At 43.8% G+C, this 27,874-nt stretch overlaps 1 protein-coding gene across 13 annotated transcripts in view; it reads right to left on the bottom strand.

Annotated features, from left to right (window-relative positions):
* Positions 1-5,275: 5,275 nt before the first annotated feature.
* The window catches only part of nfyc (nuclear transcription factor Y, gamma), a 40,410-nt gene continuing 17,811 nt past the window's right edge, over positions 5,276-27,874 (bottom strand). For 3 of the 13 annotated variants that reach the window (XM_080787309.1, XM_080787310.1, XM_080787308.1), the window contains exons 2-11: positions 27,539-27,648; positions 26,953-27,021; positions 25,375-25,488; positions 22,131-22,226; positions 18,240-18,407; positions 14,132-14,200; positions 11,898-12,047; positions 9,914-10,018; positions 8,091-8,147; positions 5,276-7,242 (exon numbers count right to left, since the gene is read on the bottom strand). In XM_080787309.1, the coding sequence (XP_080643435.1) occupies positions 7,123-7,242; positions 8,091-8,147; positions 9,914-10,018; positions 11,898-12,047; positions 14,132-14,200; positions 18,240-18,407; positions 22,131-22,226; positions 25,375-25,488; positions 26,953-27,021; positions 27,539-27,637 (1,047 nt within the window). In that variant the 5' untranslated portion in view covers positions 27,638-27,648 and the 3' untranslated portion in view covers positions 5,276-7,122. Of the gene's footprint in view, positions 7,243-8,090; positions 8,148-9,913; positions 10,019-11,897; positions 12,048-14,131; positions 14,201-18,239; positions 18,408-22,130; positions 22,227-25,374; positions 25,489-26,952; positions 27,025-27,538; positions 27,649-27,874 lie in introns of all 13 variants that reach the window. The other 10 variants (XM_080787306.1, XM_080787307.1, XM_080787301.1 and 7 more) reach the window with 8 other exon arrangements.

Here is a 27,874-nt window from a genome sequence, read left to right on the forward strand (position 1 = left end):
GAGCATTGAGGCCCTCTGGTCTCTCAGACACCACGTAGGCAGGAGGTCTGAACTCTGCAGAGAGAGAGCTACTGTAACAGAGCATTGAGGCCCTCTGGTCTCTCAGACACCACGTAGGCAGGAGGTCTGAACTCTGCAGAGAGAGAGCTACTGTAACAGAGCATCGCAGTCTTATGCCTCGGTCAACAAGTTGCAGTGTGTGGTGCATATTATGGCTCATATTATTATGTTGTTAACACATTGAAGGAATTGAATGAAATGTGTTTTATGCCTTCAGTGACACATAACACATAACCTAATCAGTGCATCCTCGAGTCCAGTTATTAAAATAATAACTCCCGCAAAGGCCTTCCTAAGATATTGCATTCGCGATAATGTTTGACGGCCATTCAGTGAACTTCGTGACCTTTGACTGGAATCAATTGAATGCTGCGTTCTTCACACGGGCAGATGCAAAAGATACAAAGATGCAAGGCTACACAGCAAATGTGTAGCTTTGCAGCTTTGTAGCTTACGTTGAAACCAGATCAACGTTTTTGTAGCTGTGTAGCTATTGCAGCAGCTACAAGAAACGTCGGATGCATCTTTGCATCGTCATGTCGCTGGCTTCCACTGACAATGAATGGTAGCGTGTATCTTTGCATCTGCCTGTGTGAATGCAGCATACATGTAATCCTTGAGAAATTGCATCCACGAGAATGGTACTTAAGTAAGGGCGATCTAAAGTAATAATGTTAGCCTATCCATTCTTGTGGTTAAAATAAAACCATCCTTGCATTTTAATTTAATTATTTCTGTGTTGTGTCAGACTATAGGCTACTGTCACAAAACATGGACACTGGTCCAAAAACGTCTCAAATTATTTAGCTGCAATATAGCCAAGCCTCATTTGAACCTCGATGATGAAAGACATAACTAGAAGGGAACGGAATGTTCATCTACAATAATTAAATACTTTTTTGCGCAACAAATAACTAGAATTTTGTGCTGGCCGGTTTGTGCATATTGTTTCAATATGTGAGAAATAAACCAGATAGCATGGATACCTTGCCCCCACAGTTTGGCCTATTTTTTTTTTTAATATAAAGAGCTCTTTTTACTACCTTATTTCATACTATAAATAAAATCACCATTAACCCTAAAATTCAACTATTTCATTGACTTGACCTTTGTGCCCTCAAAGAATTCACAACAGGAAAGGCACCTGTGTGTCGGTAAAGAAAAATTAAGAATTTAGCATTAAGCTAAACCCCCTGTCATGCTCAATAATAATACACACCCCACTGCAACTATAGGCAACTGCACAATGCCCCATACTGTACATACAGTATGTGGTTTCTGCATTATTGAACAACGCAATTGTTCTCAAATTGATTTGAATTATAGACTCTGTCCTGCACGGCGGAATTAAAGGGCCCATTGCAGGAAAAGCAGCTTGAGGCTTATTAAAACACCTCCGAGGATCAAACACAAGGGGATCAAACGTCTGTCCGCTCCCTGGACAGGCGTCCGCTCCACTTAGGGGGCTTCACCTCATCTCTCCAGCTGATGCTGCGAACCGAAGCACAGTGGTGGAAAAAGTAGGCGAAGGAGTTTAACCCATTCTGACCTGAGATCAGATTCATACAAGGTTTCCACTGGACACACACTGGTCTGATTAACTCATTCTGACCTGAGATCAGATTCTAAAAATGTCAGTCGCTCTTTGATTTTTCAAAAATAGCAGACCTACAAGCTCGTAGCGCGCCACTCGGTGGCGCGCTATGAGCTTGTAGGTCTGCTATTTTTCAATAGCTAAAGCATAACATGAACACCAAAACGGGTTCCCGTTCAGAATGGGTTAACTCAAAGTATTTGCCTTCTGGGGGGTCCCTGGATTAAAAAGGGCATCTTATTGAAAAACGAAGAAGAGGTCCCGCACCACACTGTCAGACACTTGGCAAAAATTGTTGCTCCTTTATTAGGCCGATGTTCCGGTCGCGTATAGACTTTCACCAGGACAGACAGGGGTTCCCTGGAAAAACATCTTTTCAGATAGGGGTCCGCGGCCAAATACAGATAATTCCGGGGGTCCTTGACATGAAAAAGTCCAGTACTTAAATGCAATTAGCTACTTTCCAGCAGTGCCGGATCGGGGTCAGAGTCTCAGAGATGCGCAGGGCTTCATCTGTTGGCCAAGCCGGCCTTGATCCGACCAGACGAGCCGGGCCCGGGCCAAGAAAAATACCAGTGGACACAATCCTTTTCACACATGGCTTAAGCTCACATATTCCTCGCAATCCCTCATCACCCTTATTAGACAGAGTGGAGCATGAGTCTGCACTCATTAATGCAGTTATTGTTCAGCGATTATGACGACGGTGACGAGGAGGAAGAAAGGGCCCCGGGGTTGGGGGGGGGGACACTTTTAACCTGTGGTTCCTGGGTACCAAACCATGTCCTTCCACCCAGTGGGGCCCTCGGCTCGACGCCCTCCTTATTGGATTTTGTACATTATTCAGGCTAAAAATGATAGCTTATACACCACTCTCTCTCTGTCTTTCACTCACACATGTGAGCACGCACGCACGGACACACATGTGCGTGTGTGCGCACGCAGCTTTTGAACAATCTGACTGTGACCCGTTCCTCGAGGTGTAGTTACAGTTTCCTTCTGAAAAATGACATTTTCATCCACGGCACACCCTGAAATATTTTTTTTACTTAATAGAACCTTTTGTCATATTAATGGTATGCAAATATTTAGATATTTCACCCCAAAGATACAGTAGCCTATAGCTATGTCTCGAGTAAAACAGGAGAGAATATCTGTCCATTAGGAGAGACTGAAAATAACTTTTATACTTTTATAGATCTGCTATTTTCACTACTTTCGTGCAACACTTTTGTATGGCATTTATAGGGCATTCATTTACGAATAAAAACCATGAAAAGGGAGATACAAGGTTTCTGCCCGACAGCAACGACAGCTATGCATTAGTTTCATTTTTCCATTCCAGCGAATTATGGCCTACAGTATGTAACGACTTGTCTTCCTTTAAAGATTTAGGTCGGATAAGGAATGCTGATCTGCTGGAGCTGAGCTCCCCCAGTCCAGCTATAACTCGTGACTCTATTGTTAACCACTTGCCCTTTTCAGACACAAGAACTTAAAAACCCCAGAACTGCAGAAATGAGCGTACTATTGTTCTTATGTAGCCTAAACTTTCGGGGCTGATATTGATTCGACATTTTAGCAAGAAAACTGCCTTACTTTGCAACTTTGAAAATGTCATATGTTGCTAAAACAAAAAAAATAAATGAGCCAATTTGAGCAAAATGGTATTTAGACCTGCATCAAGCAATATATCTGGACGTCACATTGTTATAGGCCATAGGGCCTAAGTTTAGTTTTTGGATTAGTGGTGCCCTCATCTGGCCGGTATGAGTAATGACACCACCTCTTCATTAGCTGTGGTTGGATCACATTCTGTGCATTTCTTGTACGTGTATCCATTACCCAGTGCCCACTGGCTATATAATGACTGTCCTTTAATGAATCATTCATATTGAATCTCTGCTGTCGGGTAGAAACCTGATGTGATACTGCCATTACTGCCAATGGTATTGTGGCTTGATACATTGTCAGATTAGAATGAAGTCAGGCGGAAAAAACCTTGTTTGAGGATCCAATGGGAGTTAAGTGGATTAGTCATAAGCACTTTTTAAATTATTTTCATTTGTTAATTATTTGTAAAACCCACACAGACGTTAAGGGTATTCAATACTTACTTACTTAGGCCCGTCGCTCCCAGTGGAGCATAGGCCATCAACGACTCTTCTCCATCCAACACGGTTTTGGGCTGTCCTTTCCGCCTCTCCCCAGCTGATTCCCTGTCTCTTCAGCTCCGCCTCAGTGTCCCGCCTCCAGGTGTTCCTAGGCCGCCCTCTCTTCCGCTTCCCATGGGGGTTCCAAGTCAGTGCCTGGCACGTTGTACTAGCTGCCGGTTTCCTGTTCAATAGCACTGATTAAAGAATTTTGATATGCTCGTGAAGTCTACCGACATTGTGCATACAGTACAGGGTGACTTCAATAGGGCTGCTGGCATTTCTTATGTTATTCTTAGTCTTAAAGCAGTATTAAGTCACTTTAGCGAATAACATTTTATTTTGTCCACTGTGTGGTAGCCTACGTAGTACGTACACAGTTGGGGTGGTTGAATTCGGTCTCCCTTCTCTTCTATTGAGACATTTAGATCATGTCTATAATATAGGTCAAGGTTAGACACAATTTTGTTTCTGGCTTGACACGACCTGATGGTCAATATTCTCCCCTGAGCAAGCAGATGATAATAATAATAAGGGATTGCATTTTTACAGCGCTTTTCCAAGTGCTCAAAGCACTTTACAATGTTCCATTCATTCATACTGTACATTGGGAGGTGACGAGGCGAACAACACATTCACACCATTGACACCAACCTCGCCACTCGCCCTGCACTGCACACTTGGTTTGAGGCTTTGAGCATAGAAATAATAGGATGGGAGGGGAATCGCGGTGTCTCTATTATTTATATAGCTATGCTCAAACCGAGTGGAAGTGTGTAGGGCGAGTGGCGAGGAGCTATAGTTTAAAAAAGGGCCCAATGGTGGCAAGCTAAAACCGACGGACTCATTGGAGGCAATGTGGGGTTCAGTGTCTTGCCCAAGGACATGTGGACAGGAGGAGCCGGGATTCGAACCACCGATCATTGGGCGACCTGCTTTACCTCCTGAGCCCACAACCACCCCCAGCCGACGAAATAGGTTCTACAACTCTATGCTCTATATATTCACAGAATTACTCGTCCTACTTCCGGGCCCCTTCCCCACTTCTTTCACAGGGGTTACCGATGATACTCTGTTGAGTCTGTTCCATTTAGTTAGTGGTTCTCAAACTTAATTGCAAGGACCCCAAGGCCAGAACTCAAGTGTACAAAGGGTCTATTTGGAAGGTACTTACAGTAAGGTCACTTCGAGACCCACTGGTGTAGCAGTGTTTCCAGTGAGCCAACATGCACAATATCAGCACCCAGACTCTGACCAGAATGGAACAGAGCGTATTAGTATAAAGTTCTTTCCATAATAGAAAAATAATAATAAAAATGCAGCTCTTGAGCAGGAGAATGGGGTTCAATCCGGGGCAGAAGAAGAAAGTAGTGCAGCTTTAAGTAACATATGTAGGATAAGTCATGACACCAAGGGCTGTAGTTAGAAGAACAAACACCCAACATAATAAATCCACCAGACACTGGGGGCATGTTATCATTTTATTTTTTTCATCTCACAAAGTTGTTTACAAAAAAAAAAAAAAAAATGAACATCAAAAATAAAATAAACATGTGTACCTATCTATTGCATATCATGCTGGCAGTTTAAACTACATGCAAAAAGGTAAAGAAAAAAAAATACAATAATAAGAACGTCAACAATGGTCGTTACTGTACAAAAATGACTGGGGGTCGGGAAGGCAAGAATGTTAATCTCAAGAACAAACCATAATGTTGACAGTTACCACTTACATACAAAACAAGTAATTTTTTTTATTTATCATTATTTTATTAGAAAGGGCATCTTTGATGATCTCCAGAGGGGAGGGGGGGAGACCCCAAACCCACCCTGGGTTGTGGCAGAAGCGGCAAGGTGAAGTGTGAACCAGAGTAGACACATCTTATGTCCCATTTATCCTCGGTTGTGCACTGCGTCTCGTGTTCCGGATATAGACAATTTACTTATAAATTGGGCTATTTTCGGTGAGCAAACTATATGTGTAGACGTTAGACGACCCTTTAATGTCCTGGTCTGGACTGTTTTTGTCACATTACCTCCACACCGCCATCTTTTTACAAAGAAAACACATCACATTATTATTGACCTATTAAATGTCTGCCAGGGCCTTCTCCTACTAGAATCAATCTATGATCACTTGGCATTCGTGGGTTGAACTTGGTAAACCAACCTAGCACGACGAATGATGCCCAAGCGATGTCTATAAATTATATGGCTTTATCGTGTCAAACAGTCGGGTATCAAGACACGAAAGGAATCCTTTCGACTGCCATGGATAAATAACAAACGGCTCTTTTTGGACTACAGTAACCAAGCAAACCCAGTCAAACTTATGTCACTGATTTTGGATTTGTTTCCATTCGCTATGACTCAAGTTTCAGATATCCTTTCCATTTTCTTTTTTTATTAAAAAAAGCAAAAATAGCATATGCACAAGCTAACGTTTTTTTTTTTTTTTTTTTAATGATGTACCTCCTTCTTCAAGGGCTGGTTCTGGTTCTAAACATCACAGAACTTCACACGTTCTGGAAAATGTTCAGCTTATGGAAGCTTCTGGGTTAACTCTTCGTAGTAAAGAAAAGAAAAAATGACCCAAAAAACAGATATAGACAACTAAGAGCAGAGGGAGGAGAGGGGTTGAATCTCAGGTCTGTCCCGTCCCGGAGGAGAGGATGGTGCTCTGTCCACGTTGGGGTTTAGACATGGTGTGGACGTAGCGTTATCTGAGAGGCCAGTTTTCCAGTGTCCCTTTTGCTTCTTCTGACCGAGTCTGACCCGAGCAAAACAACAAAACATTCTGAAAAAGATGCAGTTCCTTCTAGTGTTTTAGATGCACAGAGCCATTTCACTGTTGCGTTGGTGGTGGCGGTGTCACAGCGAGTGGGCTGGTGTGTGTGCGTGTGTGTGTCTGTGTTAGGGATGGGACAATATTAAAATTATGTCACGATTATTGTGGCAAAAAGAATTGCCATATTCTAAATGTTCTTAAAAATTAAAATGCCACTTTTGTGTAACCCCCAGCATCCTTATTTTGGGGGGAAACGTTCGCCAACAATAGCCGTTTGTGTGCTTGCAGATCTGCTATTTTTGGCGAATCGATTTGTGTAGACACTGCAGAGTGAAGTAAGAACGTACCAAATGCACTTCGTATTTCCAATACGCACTCCAATTCACCCTGGTGTATGACGATTATTGCGAGTGTTTTTTTTTTATCACGATAAACGATTATCGTCCCATCCCTAGTCCCTAGTCTGTGTGTGAGTGAGTGTGTGCGTTTGTGTGTCTGTGGGGTGGAGGGTTTCCAGAGGGCGGGGCTCAGTCTCCGCTGACCTGCGTCACCTGGCCGTCGGCCGTCTGATTGGTGGACTGGATGAACATGGGCTGGCTCAGCTCCTGTCCCGCTGGCATGGTCACCTGCTGGATCTGATACAGCTGCTGTGGAGCACCAACACACAGGGTTGTATTACTATTCTTATTATGAGGATGTCAACATTTTAGGAATTAAGCCGTTCACAATGCGATTGGCTATTTTCCAGTGCACAACGCATAACTTAGTATGAATCAGGCATGAATCCCCTAAAACTAAACTCTAAATGCCAGATCCTGACACTAAAGCCAAATTGAATGTTTTTTCTAATTGTAAACCCATCTTCAAAAATATTTTTTAAAGCATAAAACCACCACCATTTTGTCTTGTGAGGACCAGGTCCTTGATTATATTCATTTAAATGCCATGGTGAGAGGGCATAATCTTATTTGTAAGCTTGCAGATCTGTAAATTACACTAATTTTCCCAATTTAAAGGTGGTGTTAAATATACTGTAAATGTTACATAACTCTATATTACGTTAGCAATCATTCTGTTGAGTGTTTGGTTCGTCAACAGGGGGTCTCTCAGCCTCTCCAGCTCTTTTATGATAGTAAACAGATATCACTTACACCACCAAGGGTCTAATCTAATAATTAAGTTATGTTTACAGTTATGGGTTTTAAGGGTAGGCGTGTTGTAGTAATGTTACATTTAAAGTTAGAATATTTACAGTAGCAGTGAAGCACTGAAGTAAAAATCTTTAAAAGTGCAATGCTGTGTGACCAGCAAAATAACAAAGATTTTGTCATTATATTATGTTGTATTATTATAGATTATGTTAGTCATCTTTCCTTCTCTAGACACATACCAGCTGGTTAGTGGTCTGTGCACATGAAGCCTCCCCAAATAGATAACAATATAACAAAAACCCTGCATTAACTGTGAACCAACCAAGTGAATTCTTAATAGTTACCTGTCCGTCACTGAACTGCTGGAACTGCTGTCCTTGCTGTACATCCGCCTGTGTGATCTGAGAATCACAACTAAAGTCATCTCTAGTCCGGATGCAACAGCACACTGATTTAATCTCTAGTCCGGATGCTACAGCACACTGATTTAATCTCTAGTCCGGATGCTACAGCATAGTTATTACAATCAAATTCAATATTTTCTGATATTATCACATCAATGCAATGCTTAGTACCTACACCAACAAATGAAGTAATTGATAGCACTTTAATTGAAATTCAGTCACATCCCTGACTTGCGAGAAATCAAAGTCTATTCGATCTGTGCTAAACAAAGACAATGTATAACTTCAATTATTGCATCATTACGAAATCTTAAGAGGTACATATTGAATATCCACTTTCAACAATCACAATTTACAACTTGGGCATTTTAGCAGACACTCTTAATCTAGAGCAATTTACAGTAAGCAAGAACACCACATGGCAATACATGAGATACATAGAAATAGTCATCAAGGATCATAAGTAAGCTAAGAACATAACATCCGTCTATCTGTACAATTAAACTAAGTATACACTATAGAATGCCATCTCGAAATAATATGCCAGCCATTCTAAATGACATAATTTAAGACTGCAAGGTTGCCGAGTGCTATGGCAAGTGCTGCGGACTAAAGTTGGGAGTCTGAAGAGTTGAGTTTTCGGACTACGGCGGAGGATTGAGAGTGATTCTGCAGTTCTGACTGCAATGGGAAGTTCATTCCATAGTTTTAGAGCCAAAAGGGAGAAGAGTCAGGGACGCGTGGAGCGTTTGTCCCGGCTGTTTCAGTGAAGGTTCTGGCAGTCTCCCCCTTTCGGGTGGAAACCGTTGAAACAAAAATAGCTTTAATGTGTTCCAAATGGATTCCAATGTAGTCATTCAGTCACAAGCTTTTGTTAATTCTTTTCACTGGTTAAATATTTATAAAACCCAGAGAGACACTTAACCACTTTCAAGCTGCTGTGCCCATTTTGGGGCATGTTATTATAGGCGGACAAAGAAATGAAAGAAAAGTGGTTAAGTCTGTGTGTTTTATAAATATTTGAACAATGAAAAGTATTAACATTAGCTTGTGACAAATAATAACGCCATAGGATCTACAGGAACACAGGATATTTTTCTTCCCCATTCCCTGAAGTTCTCCAATGTTTTACTTAAGAAAAAGTTACATAAAGTATTTGTAATAAAAATGTACTTAAAGTAGCAAAAGTACAATTATGCAGAATGTCCCATTTCACAAGGCTTCAGATGTATACAAATATTTTTTTAAATAGCAGATCGGCCATTTTCGAATGGCCTAAATGTATACAGGTCTGAAGTGGTTCATGCGTGTTTTGTAATAATAATCAAACTCTACAAAATAACTATTAACTAAAGTTTTCAAATAATTGTAGTGGAGTAAAAAAGAAAAGTACATTTGTCTCGGAGATGTAGTGGAGTAGAAGTAAAATTACTGAAAGAATATTCCACTAAAGTAAGAAATACCACAAAAAAGTACCGGTACAAGTTCTTGAGTTACAGAAAGATTGCTTTGTTTAAAAAACACTTGATACCTTGTATAATATATATATCGACGCAATATGACATAGCTCCGTTTACAAAATGCTGTACCTTCTCCGACTGTATAGCGTTTTTATTATATTATATTTTGACACTTGCTTTGGCAATGTAAACGCATGTTTTCTCACTCCAATAAAGCTCATTTGAATTACTTTACAGACCATTGCAGTATTGGACATGCAAGGTTTCCACGCGACAGCGGCGGAACGGGAAGAGCCTTTTTACCTGCTGGGTGTTGGCGAGCGTCAACTGTTGTCCTTGGACCACCTGCGTTCCAGAGACGGGCTGGGCCAGACGGATGTACTGCAGCTGGCCCGTGTTGAGCTGCACCTGCACACAGCCACCACACGGGGGAGACAAACACCAGGGCTTAGTGCACACATACACTCACACTCAAAAACCTGTCATTTGGGGAGGAACACAGAGGTCAACGGCCATTTCAGTGTTCCGGGTGACTGACCGCTGTGGCAATCGTTCACTCAGTCGGTCTGAGAGAGAGCCGTTAACCATCTTAAAACATCCGTTGGATGATTACCCCACAAAACGGTCAACGATACGATGGGTTGAGTGAAGGCGAACGTTTGTGAAATCTCACAAGGTCAAAACAATGTCGGTGACGAAGCAGAGCTGTTCTCCTGCTGCCCTACATTTCTGTGGCATTTCCGTCCTTATCCTTTGTAATTTCATGTACTTGGACCTTCGCTCGGTGTACGACATGAATAACGGACAATGCAAGAATAATTAAAGCTTTTAGCATTTGAACGGAGACACAAAAGGAAAAGGGTACATGGATGGTAATGGCAGAGCATCTCAAGGTGAACAATCACTGTCATAAAAAAGCGAATTGATGCCATTTGGAGGCTTGCATAGATTTAGAAAGCTGGACAACAGAGATCTCTGCAGCGCTGACGTCAACTCCGTACAGCACATCATCACCATCCAGAATCCTATTCTTAGATACACAACTTTAATAAGCATAGGTCGGGGTCACCGAGATGAAAAAAGGAAAGACATAAAGTGGTCAAATGGGGGGTACGTGGCCTAGTGCATATCAAAGGACTTATACCCCTGTATTTATACATATGACAAATAAACCTGAACATGAGTTCAGGCAACACAGCTGCACCAAACGCATTAATAATCAGTGGGTTAGATTTTCATGCGTGTCCAGAGCCAAGGGCATGCCAATGTGCATGATGGACAGCATTAACACATACAATCCAACGCACCAGTTATTAATTTGATTAGTGTACCAATAGTCAGGGTCGCTGCTGGCCATTTCGGTACCCTAGGCATAATATCTTTGTTGTGGTGGACGGAGGGACGCGTTTCAGCCATGTAGATGGGCTACTTTGGACATTTTCATTTGTTTTAGTCCTATATGTTGGTGTTAAACACTTAAAGTCACTGCCAAACCGCGCGGGAAGGAGCGGCCGCTTCAGCTCTGAGTGCTATGAGCTTGTAGATCTGCTATTTTTGGGAAAAACCTTGAAAACGTGTGCAATTCTTTGAATATGTATTCTTTCACAGCGGACATTTTAAACTTAAATCTTGGCTTCAGTAGCGTCCCTGGAATAAACATCTTTTCAGATGGTGGTCGACAGCCAAATACAGATAATCTTTGGGGTCCTTGACATGAAATAGTATAATACTAGTATAGTAATAGTATTAATAGTAATACTGATACATCAGAAACATAGGTTTTTCAGTAAACGGTCATGATTTATCTGGTCTCAGGTCTCAATGGGTTATACACAGGGGTCGTCGCAATGTTGGCTTGTGGTGGACATTTTTGTCAACATTCCATTTTTTGCTATGGACATACAAAATGAGTGTACAATAATATTTCCTGAAACATAAATAGATAGCCCTGAATGACCATAACAGATCTGTAACTCAGAGTTTTCAAATGAAACCAAATGGACCATTTGGTTTCATTTGAACACTAAAGAGTTAAGGGGGTCTTTGCCAAGAAAACATTTGAGAACCACTAGTACTAGTGGACTCCTAATGTGCCATAAATCTGGAGACTTGATATTCAGTAAGTGGGTGTTATGATCAAAATAAGATTATATTATGGTGTGTAAAACAGAAAAAAACTGAACAATTGCCACAGACAAGACCAAGTCTTTGCCACGGACACATTTGTCTGTGTACGGTGACTGCATGTTGGTGACCACTGGTTATACACATGGTGCAGGTTTCTTACAGGGATCTGTTGGATCTCTCCGGTGTTGGTGATGATCTGCTGCATGACCTGCATGGTCTGACCCTGACCCGTCTGGATCGTCTGGCCCTGACCGGCCTGGACGATCTGCAATTGCTGACCCTCACCCACCTGCATGGTCACCGGAGCGCTCTTATCAGAGAAGGAGGGGGGAGAGAGGGGGTGGGAGAGAGAGAGACAGACAGACAGACAAAGAAGAAAGACAGAGAAAGAGTGAATGAAAGGGGGAGAGAAAGAGAGGTAGAGAAATGGGGGGAGAGACAGAGAGGGTGGGGAAATAGAGAGACACACATTAGTTGTTGATTCACAGTCCACGCAAGTTTCCAACACGTAGTTTATGATTGACAGCAGGGCTAGGAGACCAAGAGACAGATCAGTAACTGTGTTTGGCATCGGCGTTTAACCCCAAAAACCCAGCCGCTCAGACCAGCACAACAAGGCACTTTAGGATGACAAGAGACGACAGAGCACGTTTCAACACGGCGACTCAGACGCTCTCACGCCGTCTCTACGGTAGGAGGGCCACCTGATCCGAGGCCGTGGTGGCCCCGCATGGGGTCACCTGAGGAGAGGACACCCAGATCAGTGCTTCTCAGCTTGTGGTCCGGGGCGGGGACCACCAGTGAGTGCTCCTTGAGGGGGTTCCAGGTGGTCCCCAGCTAAATGAGGGAGAGTTGGTAACCCAATGGACCCTTAATAAGAAATGAATGTACTAAACTGAACACGAGCATATTATTTACCCCCCTGTGATTGTATTTAAAGGTAATGGTTGCAACAACCACCACAGGGTAGAAACGGATAGAGAAACAACTTTGTTTGCTCGCCCGTGTAAAGTCCAGACCACACCAATGTACGGTAACTGCCATTGGGGATAATGGTTGCAAGTGGTTGCATGTTGCAAGGAGTTGCATGGATGTGGGCTGGCCTAAACATTAGTGAAAGTGTGTAATCATTATGTCATATGCTAATGAAAAGAGTTGTCAAACTGAAACCTAAACCTTTCTGTGAGTAAAACTTTATTACATACAGTACAATCATTCTTTAACCTGTTACTCAACAGTATTTACTACTTAAGCCATATACACAACGACTAAGAGAAACCAAAAATTAAAAATGTACAAGCTCACAGTGAATGGGTTGCATGATGCAATGTGGTCCGATTTTCTAGATCTTTCTAGATTTGAGCCATTAACCCCCTTATGGCCACCCTAATTAACAGTGGATACCTGCACTATTCATACGTTTAATTCGTCATTTTAATGCCAATAGAAAAATCTGTGACATACACACTATATCTCATTTTAACACGGTAATCCTATAGTATTATACACAGGTAACTTCACCATTATGCCGATTTTGACCAAATAAGAGCGAATCTGGCGATATCACTTCCGGTTCAACACACAACAACAACATCCGCTAGCTTTCTTCACTGCGTTGTGTTTTGCTACATTAAGCCCCCGATTACAGGGAATTAAACCGATTACGTCAATTACGTCGAGGGTAATGAGGGATTCTTTGATTAATTACGTCAATAGCCTAGAACGACATGCCCAAAATAGGAAAGCCAGGTTTAATGCCAGGTTTTTAATTATATCAATAAATAAACCCAAAAACCTGAGCCGGTTCAGGACCCACTTTACATACAAACAAAAGGGTTGTGTTTGATGCATGTGGCAGCAGCTACTCCTCCCTTCCGGGTATCACGTCTCTTTAACCCATTCTGACCTGAGATCAGATCTAAAAATGTCTTTTTCAGTTTTCTGAAAAATCCATGTTTATGTCAGTTGTTCTTCGATTTTTCAAAAAATAGCAGACCTACAAGCTCATAGCGCGCCACTCGGTGGCGCGCTATGAGCTTGTAGATCTGCTATTTTTCAATAGCTAAAGCATAGCATAATGCTAACACCAAAAGGGGTTCCCGCGTTAACATTTGATTGCACCACTCCACTGCACAGATAGCGGGACTGCACGACCATGCGAATGAATCCATTGATGCTGACAGGCCTCTGCCAAAAGTTGCCCACACTGCAGCTTCATATGGAAATGACAAGGGGAAAAGGGGGGGGGGGGGGGGGGAGAGGAGAGCGCCGCATGCATGGTGCAGCAGTGTTGTATCATGCGCGTGTCTGCGTGTGTTTACCGTGATAGGTGTGCCCTGTGACTGCATGGTGCAGCAGTGTTTTAGTATCATGCGTGTGTCTGCGTGTGTTTACCGTGATAGGTGTGCCCTGTGACTGCACCTGCACTTGCTGTAGCTGCTGCATGGTGGCGCCCTGCAGCACCTGAGGGCCGAGAGAATGGGTGACCGAGGGAGAGAGAGAGAGAGAGAGAGAGAAGCAGAGGGTGAATGCAAGCATAGGTGGAGCGCAAGCATTAACAAAGCATGTTGTCGCTGTCTGGCAGAAACCTTGCATGTCCAAAACCATTACTCTAATCTGCAGGTAATGGGAGGGAGGGAAAGGCCAGTCTTAACCACATTCAATTGAGAAAATTAATGTCCAATAAAATATAAACCAGTTTCTGAAAACAGACGATTTTTTTAGCTATGGTCAATACTCTAATGGGGCGTTCACACACACGGGCAGACGCAAAAGATGAATGAGTGTGTAATTTGGAGCAGCTACAGTGCATGCATCACTGCGTCTTTACATGGTCCCGTCGCTCGCTTCCATTGCCAAAGAAGATAAATGACAGTTCCATATTGCAGGAGGTTAAAACCAAGAGGGAATGACAGAGGAGATGACATGAAGACAACAGCTCAGGCTGGAGTACAGAGAGCAAGACAAGACAGACATGGTGATGGAATGTTTTATTTAGAGTCACTCACTCACGTCTGCTTTAGTGGTTAGTGTTGTAGAGATAGGCGGCAGACACAGTGATGGCAGAGGGAAAGTAGTCTACGTCTGCTCTGTGCTAAAAGGACAATTAACTGGCTTATGGCCAGCCTCATTAACAGTGGATTGTGCCTTCTGCCTGCACTATATGTTTAATTCGTCATTTTAATGCCAATAGAAAAATCTGTGATATACACACAGTCACACACACACACACACACACAATATCTCATTCTGAAATGGAAATCCTATAGTGTTATACCTAGTCCTGATGTCCCAATTTTGACCAAATCGAAGCGAATCTGGCGATGTCACTTCCGGTTTAATGAACAATAACATCTGGTGATAGTTTTGGACTGTGCTGCACTGTCAGATGTCCGGGATGCTAAGCGATCATCGTTGATTTTAATAACCAAGACAAATTAAGCTCCAATATCACATTTTACGCAGTGATGCACATAAAGACCGTGCTCGTGTGTGCGAGAGCGTGCACGCGCGGATTTCGGGCGGTTTTAGATAGATTACATCGGCCGTTAGCCAAACAAGCTAAAAGTTGCTACATTTTGCTATATTAAGCCCCCAATTACAGGGAATTAAACGATTACGTCAGTGGCCATAAGGGTTTTATTGATTCATTACGTCAATTACATCAATAGCCATTAATGGCTAAATGTGACCATCATGCCATGTGACACCAGCCATTAGAGAGCACTGGTTCTCAACATTGGGTCTGGGGACCACCTGGGGTCCAAATTGAACCTTTAACAGGTCTGAACTCTGAGTGTACAAATGGAAAGCAATTTGTACACTGAGTTTAATTAACAGTGCAGATTTTGCCTTGTAGATTAGCCATTGTACACTCTGAGACGTTACAGAGTGTCTTATTTGGACCGTCTAGGTTGGCGTCACGGTCTGTCCAAAATACGTGTCCCTGAACAAGACGCTTAACACCCAAGAGCTCTGCTTAGAGCGACCTCCCATTGAACAGACATCAACTGGGTGAAGCTGAAAGTGAATACCTTACTGCCAAGTCACTCTACATCCTGCCGAGTAGTGGCAGCTGAATTTCAATAAAGGGTTAAGATTCCAAACTATCCTATCCTACATATTCTGACTGAGTGACTGACATGAAGAATAAGTAAGATCAATAAATGATATGAGACTCTATCCCTGTGTCCCCAGGATGGTGGTGAGTTGAAAGAACCCCTGCCCTGGATCAATCCATGAACCCCTGGACATACTGTAGTACCTCACTTTGAGCTAGACTGAAGCATCTGTTAGGGGTGTGACTGGGTACCACAGCCTTTGGGCAATCTCATTTCTCGGTTAAAGTAGTATTCCTTTTGCATTATTAACGGAGTGGGAAAGTAGAATTCCATATCAGCAGACGTTAGAAAACTCAGCAAGGTTTACACAGTTTAAAGCCAGCCTCAAGCATTTGGCTAAGGCAAGCACAAATGTGTCACCATCAATGATTGCCTTGTTTTTCATAATATTCGGCACGTTGATTAAAATACTCCAACTGTATGTGATAAAATTACGTTCTTGTCAGTGTATTATATTTTTTCTGTCCCAGGGACAACAGATGCAAATGAGCTGCAAGCCAACTCTGGTGCAATTACTTTTAATTGTGCGCAGTCCCACCAATAATAATAATAAACAATACTGCAAGTAAACGAGGACAGACAACCTCTTATCTCCTTTTACAATGCTCTTTTCCGCCTCTCATACCTTAACCTCAAAACACGTATCCGTTTGTCTTGTCTGTCACTTATCCGGCCATTATTATCTGGAAGTGAACACTCAGGAAGTGAGCCGTTAGAGGAGACGGGAGGTTTGCCTTCTAGATCTACGTAGCTGGAGGCTGCTGGAGCCTGCTGCTCGTTCAGACACCATGGATATAGAAGATGCCGTGAGTCAAAGTTAAAATGTTTTTATTCGATTTTTAGTTTTTACCACTGGGATTGTCAAAACATACGCAAAGTCTTCCCAAATATATCTACAAGCTCACAACGCGTCGTGATGCGACGCCATTGGGAGCCGGTAGATCGCCTATTGTTGTATTCTTTTCTAACATTTTTCAAAACGATTAGAAAATAGGCTTAAAAGAGGTAAAACTAATATTTAAAACTGGGCCGATCAATCGGAATCTGCGGTGGCCATTTCTCCGAAACCGTTCCTAAAAAACAGAAGCGCGTATGGTTTGGGCGCAGCGGCCTATTTAAAGTGAGTGTCGTAGGGGAAATGCAGCAGTAGCGGCTGTGTGTGTGTGTGTGTGTGTGTGTGTGCACGCACGAGCAAACCAGGCCAGTGCCGAGCTCTGTGTGACAGCTCAGCTAAAGGCAAACCGTGCTGAAGCAGCATGAAGCAGCACGGAGGGTCCAGCTAGCTACGCAGCACGGCACAGCGGTGGATGCTAACAGACAGTACATTTACTGGAGAGTACCACTACATCAGGACTATCACACCACTACATTTCAAAGATTAATATTGTACTTTGACTCTACATTTCTAGGAAGGGAAAAGGTAGATTTATGCGGCATGTTGTGAATATCGATAACAGCATTACGTTGATTTTTACAGTTATTGATGTTTTCTTTACCGTTATTGATTTTAAATACTTAAGTATTTTCTTTAAAGCATCTACTTTGGAATTGAGTAAACTCAAGTACATATTTGACTTGCAGTCGAGTAATATTTGACCGGACCAGGAGCATCCATCTATACTTTGACTCAAGTACAGAGAGGTTGAGTACTTGTGTCCACCACGGCTAAGAGGGACACTTACTGAGACCACAGAGAGAGAGAGAGAGAGTTGAAAGGTGACCCTCAACATTGTGTGTGACAATGTCCTGTTGGTAAAGGTACAAACCGTCATTTTGCTCATGCTCAGGTTACACTGTATAATACTGTGGTGTGTGAGAGAGAGAGAGTCAATGGACCCCTATTGGTAACACTGTGTGCGATCGAATGCTCTCCCAGCAGGCCATGTGGATGAAGAGTGCGGTGTGTGTGTGTGTGTGTGTGCGCGTGTGCAGGGTGTGTTCTGATGCTGGTGGGAGACAGTGGGCCTCATCAGCGCACGGTGCCAAGACCAACATGGAGGAAGTAAAACGATGTGATCTGATTTTGTCTACAAGATTCTAACTGCAGCTTCACGTCATGGACCAATCTGTTAACCCATTCTGACCTGAGATCAGATTCATACGAGGTTCCCACCGGACACACACTGGTCTGATTAACCCATTCTGACCTGAGATCAGATTCTAAAAAAATGTCAGTCGTTCTTCGATTTTTCAAAAATAGCAGACCTACGAGCTCGTAGCGCGCCACTCGGTGGCGTGCTATGAGCTTGTAGATCTGCTATTTTTCAATAGCTAAAGCATAGCATGATGCTTTAACACCAAAATGGGTTCCCGGTCAGAATGGGTTAATGGAAAATGACCCGGTCCCTTTTGTACAGGGTTATGAGGGTTATGCTGTGTACCTGTCCTTGTACCTGTCCTTGTGGCTGTGCGATGATGATCTGTCCCGGCTGGATCTGCTGTGTGCCCTGTTGACCCTGCTGGACCTGCTGCACGGTGCCGGGCTGCTGGGCCAGCGTGAAGTAGTACTGGACGGGCTCTGCAGGGGCCACCTGCTGACGGACCTCCTCCTGTAGGAACCACAACAACCAATGAATGAATCACCTGCTGAAGGACCTCCTCCTGTAGGAACTACAACAACCAATGAATGAATCTCCTGAGGAACCACAACAACCAATGAATGAATCACCTGAGGAACCACAACAACCAATGAATGAATCACCTGCTGACGGACCTTCTCCTGAACCAACCACAACAACCAATGAACGGATGAATGAATGAATGAATGAATATTTTATGTCCGTGTCCGCACGTTCTTGACCAATAAAGCAAAATAATGTTTTAGGGCGCTAACCAGCTGAAGAAAACTAAACTTGTATTATATTGCTAGTTTGATCACTTAATGACCGAAAATAGCCGTTCTACAAGCTCACAACACGACGTGTTGTGAGCTTGTAGATCGGCTATTTCCGGTCATTCTATGTAATCCAAATGACTGAAATCAGTCATGACGTAGTCCAATCCCACAAGGGATTATCAGTCATACCCAGCCAGCCAACTCTTGTATTAATGTATGCTTAAATAAACATTAATAGTTGAAATGGCTGATCTACAAGTAATAATAAACAAATGATCCCAGTGACTCCGTTTTGACTATGGATATGAAGAATCAACTGACTGCCAGAGAAAACACTAATGTTACTGCCGCCAAAATAATATATTTTTTTAACCAGAAACAGACAGTATCAAATATGAGTGACTGACTATCGTATACGATAGAGAGCCACCTCCCCGGCAATATCGCCGGGATGGTTTGTTTATTTTTTGGGCCACAATGCTTATATGAGATGACTTTACGATGACCCAATGTTATTCTCCATAGAGAACAATGTCTGCGAGACAGGGAAGGAGTGAGTGACATCAGGACTTCTGCACTGTGTATGATAACCCAGAAACGCTGGCTTCAATGGAATCCCAATGACTGAAATGAGTCCACTAAGAAGCCAGACACACACACACACACACACACAGCATCAGTCCATTACATATCCATGAATTATTGTTGCAGTTGTAACCATAGATGAGTGCAGGTCTGATAAATAACTGATGGGGCTCCGAGGCCACGGATGAGTAATGTAATCTGGACCCAAAGATCCATTAACACACTGACAGGGCTGAGCTGAGCCGGGCCTCCATCCAGGCTGGTCAATAATATACAGTAACACCAGCACCATCCAAGCACCGCAGCACTACGTGCAACATTACACTGGGGCTCTGTGGGAACGCAGCGCATCAGACATGTAGCCCCGACACAATCATTACATAATCGCCCGATAGTTATTCTTTTCCCCCCACAATCGTCATAACGGTCATGATTACCATGTTAAAAATGTCATATCTTCACACATCTTCAATTTAAAAAGGAAATAGTGGCAATAGCAGATCTACACGGTCAGAATGTGTCGCGATGAGACACATTTTGACGCAGTAGAGTCAAAAATACAACAGTTAGTCATCAGCTTCATGCAATAACAATGGAATAACGTTCTCATCATCTGACCCATTCAAATGCCTGTGACATAAAAATAAACTCATTTGTACATTTGTGTCATTGTCTTGCCATTATAGATGAAGTTATCAATGTAACTTTTCATATAGTCAGGACAGGATCCCAAACTACTTAAAATCGTCCTAGAGTTTAGACAGTACTTTAACTCAAAGTGCAAATAGTCTAGTGGAGTAATATTTGTCCAGAAGTATCCATCTATTCTTTGACTCAAGTACAAGGTTGAGTACCGTGTCCACCACTGGACATATAGACAGTTGACCATACTTATCCAGGGACTGAGCTGAGCTAAATAGAGGGTATGTGTGTGACATCATCATCATCAAAGCTGGAAGTTATGCAGGAATGCCTACTGAGTGGGGAAAAAACTACTTTCTGGCCTAGACAACCCATGCATCCAAACAGTCCTATCTGATTGCATTAAACAATGTTAAACTCACTTCGCCTGTTGCTTTGCCACTCGATGTGCCATTCACTTTAAGCATGCGCATACCCTCTATACAATTAACCACTTAAACCCATATACGTAGATTTCACTTGACCGACGACCCCCATGGGTCTGAACTCGGGTCCCCCTCCTTTTCTTTCCCCTCTCTACACCAAATGTCTCCAGTGAACCCGGCTGGTTGTGTGTCGGTCAGTCCGTGGTTGAGAGCGTAAACACCCCTCTCTCCCATCCAGTGAACCCGGCTGGTTCTGTGTCTGTCGGTCAGTCCGTGGGTGAGAGCGTAAACACCCCTCTCTCCCATCCAGTGAACCCGGCTGGTTCTGTGTCTGTCGGTCAGTCCGTGGGTGAGAGCGTAAACACCCCTCTCTCCCATCCAGTGAGCCCGGCTGGTTCTGTGTCTGTCGGTCAGTCCGTGGGTGAGAGCGTAAACACCCCTCTCCCAGCTCAATGATCACACAGCTGAGAGTGTAGGATGTTTACACTCCAGTACACGGTCTCCAGGACGACGCGGCTCCACTGGCCACGCCGGTCTCTCTGTCGTTTACAGAAGAATCCCAGACAAAGCGGTTCCTTTTGCAGCGCAGGACGTTGCCGTCGGGCAGAAACCTTGTATCTTCATATTTTAACTTAGGATTTAATGCTCTACTTCATTCTACTATAGTTTCACACAAAATGAGCGAAGTGAAAGTGGTTATGCGTGTGTGTGTGTGTGTGTGTTTTCTACATACTTAAGTATAATAAAGCACACACATCCACTCACTTAAAGCCAGGTGCCGGGCAGAGGTAGTAAGAAAAACAAAAGTAAGGTCTGCATATTGGATAATGCTCCAAAGCTTAAATAATATATTTATTAAGGTTCCTTACACCATAGTTATTAGTGGGCATGCCACCATGGTGTAAGGAACCTTAAGCTGGGTAAAGCTTTGGAGCAGTACCCAGTGTGCAGACCTTACTTTTGTTATTTTCTAAATACTGAACCATTGAAGAAGAATTTAAAAGGAGCTTGTGATTCAATAATAACTACATTGGACCACTGGAACACGGCTCATTTCCCCCCAATTTCCAGTTTGTGAAAAGTAACCTTTTTTTGGACAGAGACAACATTCTGTCCTGTAGGATGAACAGTGAGTAATGGCTCGAGCACACACACACACACACACACACACACACACACACACACACACACACACACACACACACACACACACACACACACACACACACACACACACACACACACACACACACACACACACACACACACACACACACACACACACAGTGTGCATAAGAGTCAGAGATGGAGTACGAGGATGTGTCCTTCTGACGTCACCTCCTGGCCCATTGTTTAGTTGTCGGGGGCAACAAGACGCTGCAAACATCCGACTGAAAGCCCTCGCTGCCATAAAAACCCAGCTTCCAGTCAAGGATGTTTACAGCACCTCCTGACTGCCACTGATGGGACTGCATCCCCAAAAAGACTGCTCCGCTCCCATGTCCACGGTCGATGCATTGACTAAAAAGACATACAATTAATAACAATCGATCCCTAATATGTCCATTATATACCAATAGTTTAAAAATAGCTGTCGCCTCACAGCTAGAAGGTCCTGGGTTCTTTCTTTTTTACTATTAGTATATAATGGGCATATTAGGGATGGATTGTTTTGTGAAATTATGGATTCAGTCGGTGAGTCTGACCAACGGTTGCAGCCCCAGGACACACTTTTAGACGGGACAGTAAATGTGTGTTTGCCCCTCCCCTCCCCTCTCCCCCACCTGTCGTTTGGGGGGCTTCAGCTCGTCCCTGGGCACGATGTCGATCAGGAAGTCAAACTGGTCAAACTTTGTGATGGCCATGGCGATGTCGTTCCTCTGTAACACACCAAAGAAGAGGGAGGGAGGGAGGAGAGGGGTTGAGTGGGCAGTAGAGCTGTGCAAAAAAAAAAAAAAGATATGGCAATATATCCTATTGTCATGCCTGCCGATACGTGTATTGATACAGGCAGTTACGCTATTGATAAGGCAGGAAGAATAAACATCACTTATGGTGCTACACAAGCAGCTCATGGCTGAGACTCAGACATGAGGTTGTTGTTGCAACATTAACTCACTGTTACATCATTGACTCTCTGGGATTAGTAATATAATATTTTACTTTAAAGATCTCTGTGGGCCCGTTTCCATTTGAGCAATACTGCCGTTATACAACAGAATAATAAAGAAGAAAAAATCTGTAAGACATTATTCAAAATCAACGTGACACGCATCGTATGGTGGTCTCTGTACTGCGATGCGTATCACAGCGCATCCCAGAAAACAAGGGACGGGGGCTTTAGTCCAGTGATGAGTCCAGTGCCTTTGATTCAATAAGCGGCAGCTACCTAAATATAAACCTGGACCATTTGCTACTGCTCAACACCGCTCTGTTCTTTCCCCAAAATAGTCACATGTCGTGGCTGTGGGAGCGGAGGGAGTGGAGCGAGGACACGGGGCGATCGAAAAGGAATCCAAATACAGTTCCCGCTAGAACTGGAACTGGAAGTTTTTATTCTATTGGCTAAAAGTGAAGTGTCCTCAGTAATAAAATGTCTAATTTGTAAATATCTGAAGAATTCAGAATTTGGCAACCCATGACGCTGCTGCAATTGTGTGAAAGACCTCAAGGTCTGGCCATCAAAAAGGTCTCCAAGTTTGGTAATGCCCTTCTCATGCCAGGTCCTAAAGCCTGCACCTGAGTGTCCCGGCCTAAAGTCAGGGTTGCCTACCACTGGAGTGAGGGGAGATGTCAATTTAGCACGGCCTTCAATACTACTGGAACACAAGTTGTCACTTTGATAACCGAGCCATCACAAGGGGCACCAAAGAAGTGACTCGTGGCCCTCAGAGAGCCACAGTCCCTCTGACATCAACCCCAGTGGTTCTTTCAGAGGATGTTTATCTTAATGATCGATCAATCAATCGTTTGTGTTCCGGCTTGGATTCATAATATCCTATATATTAAAATGACTGTGTGAGAGGCGACCAACGCTGTCCCCGGCTGTGTGTGAGAGGCAAGAGAAAGTAGAACGTTACGCGCAACGTTGTCCTGACATCACAAACAAAACCTCCGCGACTGCAAAGCCCCCCCTCCCCCCACGCAGTGTGTCCCAGTGAAATTTTCCACAGGATATTGGCAGTCAACCACCCCCACCCCACCCTGGCTCCACCCCCACCATGGTCTATATATAGCAGACTGATTAATATCCGCTAATACCGTGACACGTCCACATTTGTTGTATTGATGAGCGTTGCTATGGCGATCTGATCGGCGTGCCCCCCGGCACAATAGCATCAGAGCTTTGTGTGTGTGTGTGTTTACTGTGTTATCCACTTATAAGCCCCTATGTCATACGCCCATATGTCACCGGTACGGTGGCGTCGTGCAGCCCCGGAAACAGACGTTCCATCTACTGTATGTGCGTTTGTAGATATAGGCTACTTACTCAAGTCGGTGAGGGTGGAAGTGGTTGACAGACGCATAATAAATTGCACATGCATTAGCTGCACACGTCACACTGCGCCATCTGTGGTGTAAAATGTAATTAACATGTGTATAACCTTCACACAGTTTGAGGGGTGAGGGGTATTAAAGCTATTTAACCCATTAAGACCTGAGGCCGACTCTACAAGTCGAGCCTTCAAAACCAGTGCTTCTCACATTTTTCAAGGTAAAATCAAAATAGCAGATGTACAAGCTTGTATAGAGCTTTTTTGAATAGCCAGCGTTAAAAAGGACACGGACGCTTTCTTTTTTTAATGGGTTAAAGTGTGCCGGGGGGGACGGGGACGAGGGGGGACGAGGGGGGACGAGACGGGACGATGACGACACCTAGGTCTCTCTCCGGGCGTGATGTGTGTCAGACAAGGGGGGCGATCGAGACTCTCGACCGACACACATCACGCCCGGAAGCCCAAACCTAATGCTCTCTCTCGACTCGAGAGAGAGCATCAGGTGAAGCATCCTTCCTAGATGAAGAGTTCACAATGGAGTGTTTTAGTTACTCTGTATATCACTCCAGATACATCTACCAGCTCACAACGGCTCGGCGAAAGTTTGCCTGTCTGGACACAGAACAGCGATGCTAGGGTTCGTGTTAGTCGAGACGTTCCCCTCAAACGGTACACTCTCTCCCTCTCTCCTCTCACACACACACCCATGGACTGTTAATCTCTCTAAAGTATGCGAGCGGATAAAGCTGCCTTTTTATTTGTACTCTTTCATGTCCCGCTTCGGCGGTTCTCCCCTCTTGACATCCAGGTGTGACAAAGCTCTACTTCTCTTCCCTAGCGTTCCAAAGCTCTTACACCCCTCCTTCCTCTCCCCTCTACCTCCCAGCATCATCCCAGGATCCATGTTGAGTGGCAAAATGGCCGGAGTAGGAAAAAGTGGGTCACTGGCACCCGGGACTGGCTCTGCTTTCAGAGGCCTCTCCAAGAGAGAAAGACAGACTGAGAGGAAGGAATTCTTCACCAGCGGGATAGGGACCCTCCCCTCAGGAGGAGGAGGGGGACGGGACCACCGCTTCCTCACTGGGACGGTTGCTCTCTCTTGATTGTTAGAATACAAAGTAACTAAAGTTACGTTACGCCCCGAGAAGAGAAGACCACCCAAGGCATACTGGAGCCGGGAGTCTGGGAATCCTCCCCTGTCCACTGTCCGCTTCTCTCAGCTATGCCACTCCCCTTACAGGTCACTTTTTACTCTCTAAAGTAGTCGTCACTATAGAGTGAAATCACAAAAAGGTAACCGACTGCCGGGAAGAAGTTGGATGTTACTAAAGTAAAGACCCAGTAAATGTGACAGTGATAAAAGCTATGGGGATGGGAAGAGGACAGACATGAGAGGAACTAAAAATAAAAATAAACATTATGCCCGACTTGTACTCGGCTGTGCGCTGTGACGTGCAATGAAAATAGGCAATCTACAAGCAAGCTTGTGGATCGGCCATTTTGGATGGCGCGTGCGTGCGCGTGTGTTCACCTGCAACGTGCGTCTCTTGTTGTCCTCCGTGTGGATCCAGGCTCGGAGGGTGAGCTCTGTGATGAAGATCTGAGCCGCCTTGGCGAACAACACCGGTGCTTCAGCACTGATCATCTGTACACACACATTATATCGAGGTTGGTCAGACAGACATAAATATTATGAAGACCATTTTAATCCTGGTTAAAACTAAATGTATACTTCGCTTCAGCAGTGATATAAACATTAATTCAGCACAGACTTTACAAAGACAGAGACCCAAAACCATATTTACTGTACGTTATGTATTCAAGCACAGTAATTATCTATGTACTGTACATACATGTGTATATTATAAACTTGTTTTTTTGTGTTCCGAGCTTACAGATTTTTCGTACAAAGACATATCTGTATACAGGGCTGCGAGTGGCCGTCCCTCTCATCGTAGATACTGACAAACCAAAAGGCAACCTGGCGTGTTGTTTTGTCTTGCCGAGTGGCTGATGATGTATCTGTTCCAATCTGGCCAATCAAGTGCACATCAAAGCCGCCAGGCCAGGCCAGGCCAGGCAGGGCTGGACAGGACAGGACACGAGCCCTCAGGTGCCGTACGTGCATACAGACAAGAAGCTGCTGTGTCAGTGCTGACAGCAGGTAGCTGTCCAAAAGTGATCTCCTGATCTCTTTAACTCTTTAAGCCGCTACTTAACTGATGACGGCGCAAGGCCCCCGGGCTGTCGGATATGTATTCCGGCCCGCACGCACGCACATGTTGTCCTGGGTGTGTGGACCAGAAATAGTGCCGCTGTGCTGCTGCTGCTGGATGCTAAGCTGCTCTGTAGCAGAGAGCACTCCTGCGCTCTCCTCTGACTCGCTGTGACTTACGGCACTGTGTGACCTTTTGAAACGTCCAATCTGTCATCTGTAACGTTACCTGTGCCGATGTAGCTTCCATTTCACGTTCTGCACCAGGTAGGATGGTCGTATAAGCCAGGAGTGTATACATCTGTATACTTTATTAATATCCGTTTGATGTCTTTATTGAGCCATTACTCTAATGTACCTACTGCACTTAATTATTTGTCATTATGCCGAATTAGGTGCTATGCAAGATAATTGCGATCTTGGCCCCTGGTTAAAATCCGACCCGCGTAGGCTAGTAAAATCACTGCATGTTTAAAGATAGATATTTTTTTTTACTTTTTCTGTTTTGTATGTGTCTATGGAGTTAGCATTACTCTAATAGACCCCCAGGTGTGGTTGGAATATTAAAATATGTCTTCCCTGTCTCGTATTTTTGTTTTCTCAAAAGGCCCAAAATGAGGCCCAGGTCAAAAGGCCCAATTGAAATGACAGTAATATAGTGACACCACAAAATCAAATCAAACAGACTTCAACAAACGGACTTATTCGATTGATCAAAAAGTATCCAATGAAAAAATAATCTATAGTTGCAGCCCTAATAATAAGTAAGGTCAAAGTATTTACTCTGACCTTGTGGCTCTTCTATCACATACTGTAGGCTAGAACAGATCTTTCTATCATATACTGTAGGCTAGAACAGATAAGACGTCTGGTGACTACATGATCGTTTCTCACCTTCACGTCTTCATCCAGCTTCATGATTTTCTTGATTCGAGCCAGAGGTAACTCCTGCACTCGGAAATCCTTCTGAAACAAGACCATGGGGAGAGGTTATGTGTGTTCTTAACTTCTTTTGAAAGGATGTGTGTTGCAAATAATTGCAATTAACGATTTAATTGTGTTTTTTGGCATCGAACATTGGAACATTATGACTAGAATTAAAGATTCTGCTCAACTTTTAGGCTTCGTGATCACAAATAGCACAGGGCAGATATGACAAATGACTTGAATATACAAAGAAACAGAATGTAATTTTATTCTTTTATAATTGTAAAAAAATGTTTAAAAAAATTTGCTGAAACGGTTGATTTACAAGCTTACAACACGTGACATGTTTGATGATCAACCATTTCTGCTATTTTTGGACAATGTTTGAAAATGCATGGACATTTTTCAACATGGAAACGATTGACGGTTATGCAAGAATAATGGCCATTATCTCAAATAATTGCGATTAGAAGATTATGTAATAATTGTGACAGGCCTAGTGTGCCTGTGTGTGTGTGTGTGTGTGAGAGAGCGAGTGGGGGGCGGGTCGTACCACGGTGAGGTTCCGTATCTCCTCCATGACGCGGGGCCAGAACGACTGCAGTGTCTGCTGGGCATCGCTGCCTCCGGCGCCAAACGCATCCGCCGACATCCTCTATGCTGCTACAGGACGGGACAGGAGAGGAGAGAGAGGAGGGGAGGAAGAGAGAGGGAGAGGAGAGAGAGTGAGGGAGAGAGAGGAGGAAGACAGAGGGAGAGGAGAGAGAGGAGAGAGGGAGAGGAAGAGAGGAGGGGAGGAAGAGAGAGAGGGGGATGAAGAGAGAGAGGGAGGAGGGGAGGAAGAGAGAGTGAGAGGAAGAGAGAGTCAGAGTGAAGAGGGGAGAGAGAG

This window comes from Protomyctophum bolini (genome assembly GCF_963924005.1).
Source record: "Protomyctophum bolini genome assembly, chromosome: 17".
NCBI lineage: Eukaryota > Metazoa > Chordata > Actinopteri > Myctophiformes > Myctophidae > Protomyctophum > Protomyctophum bolini.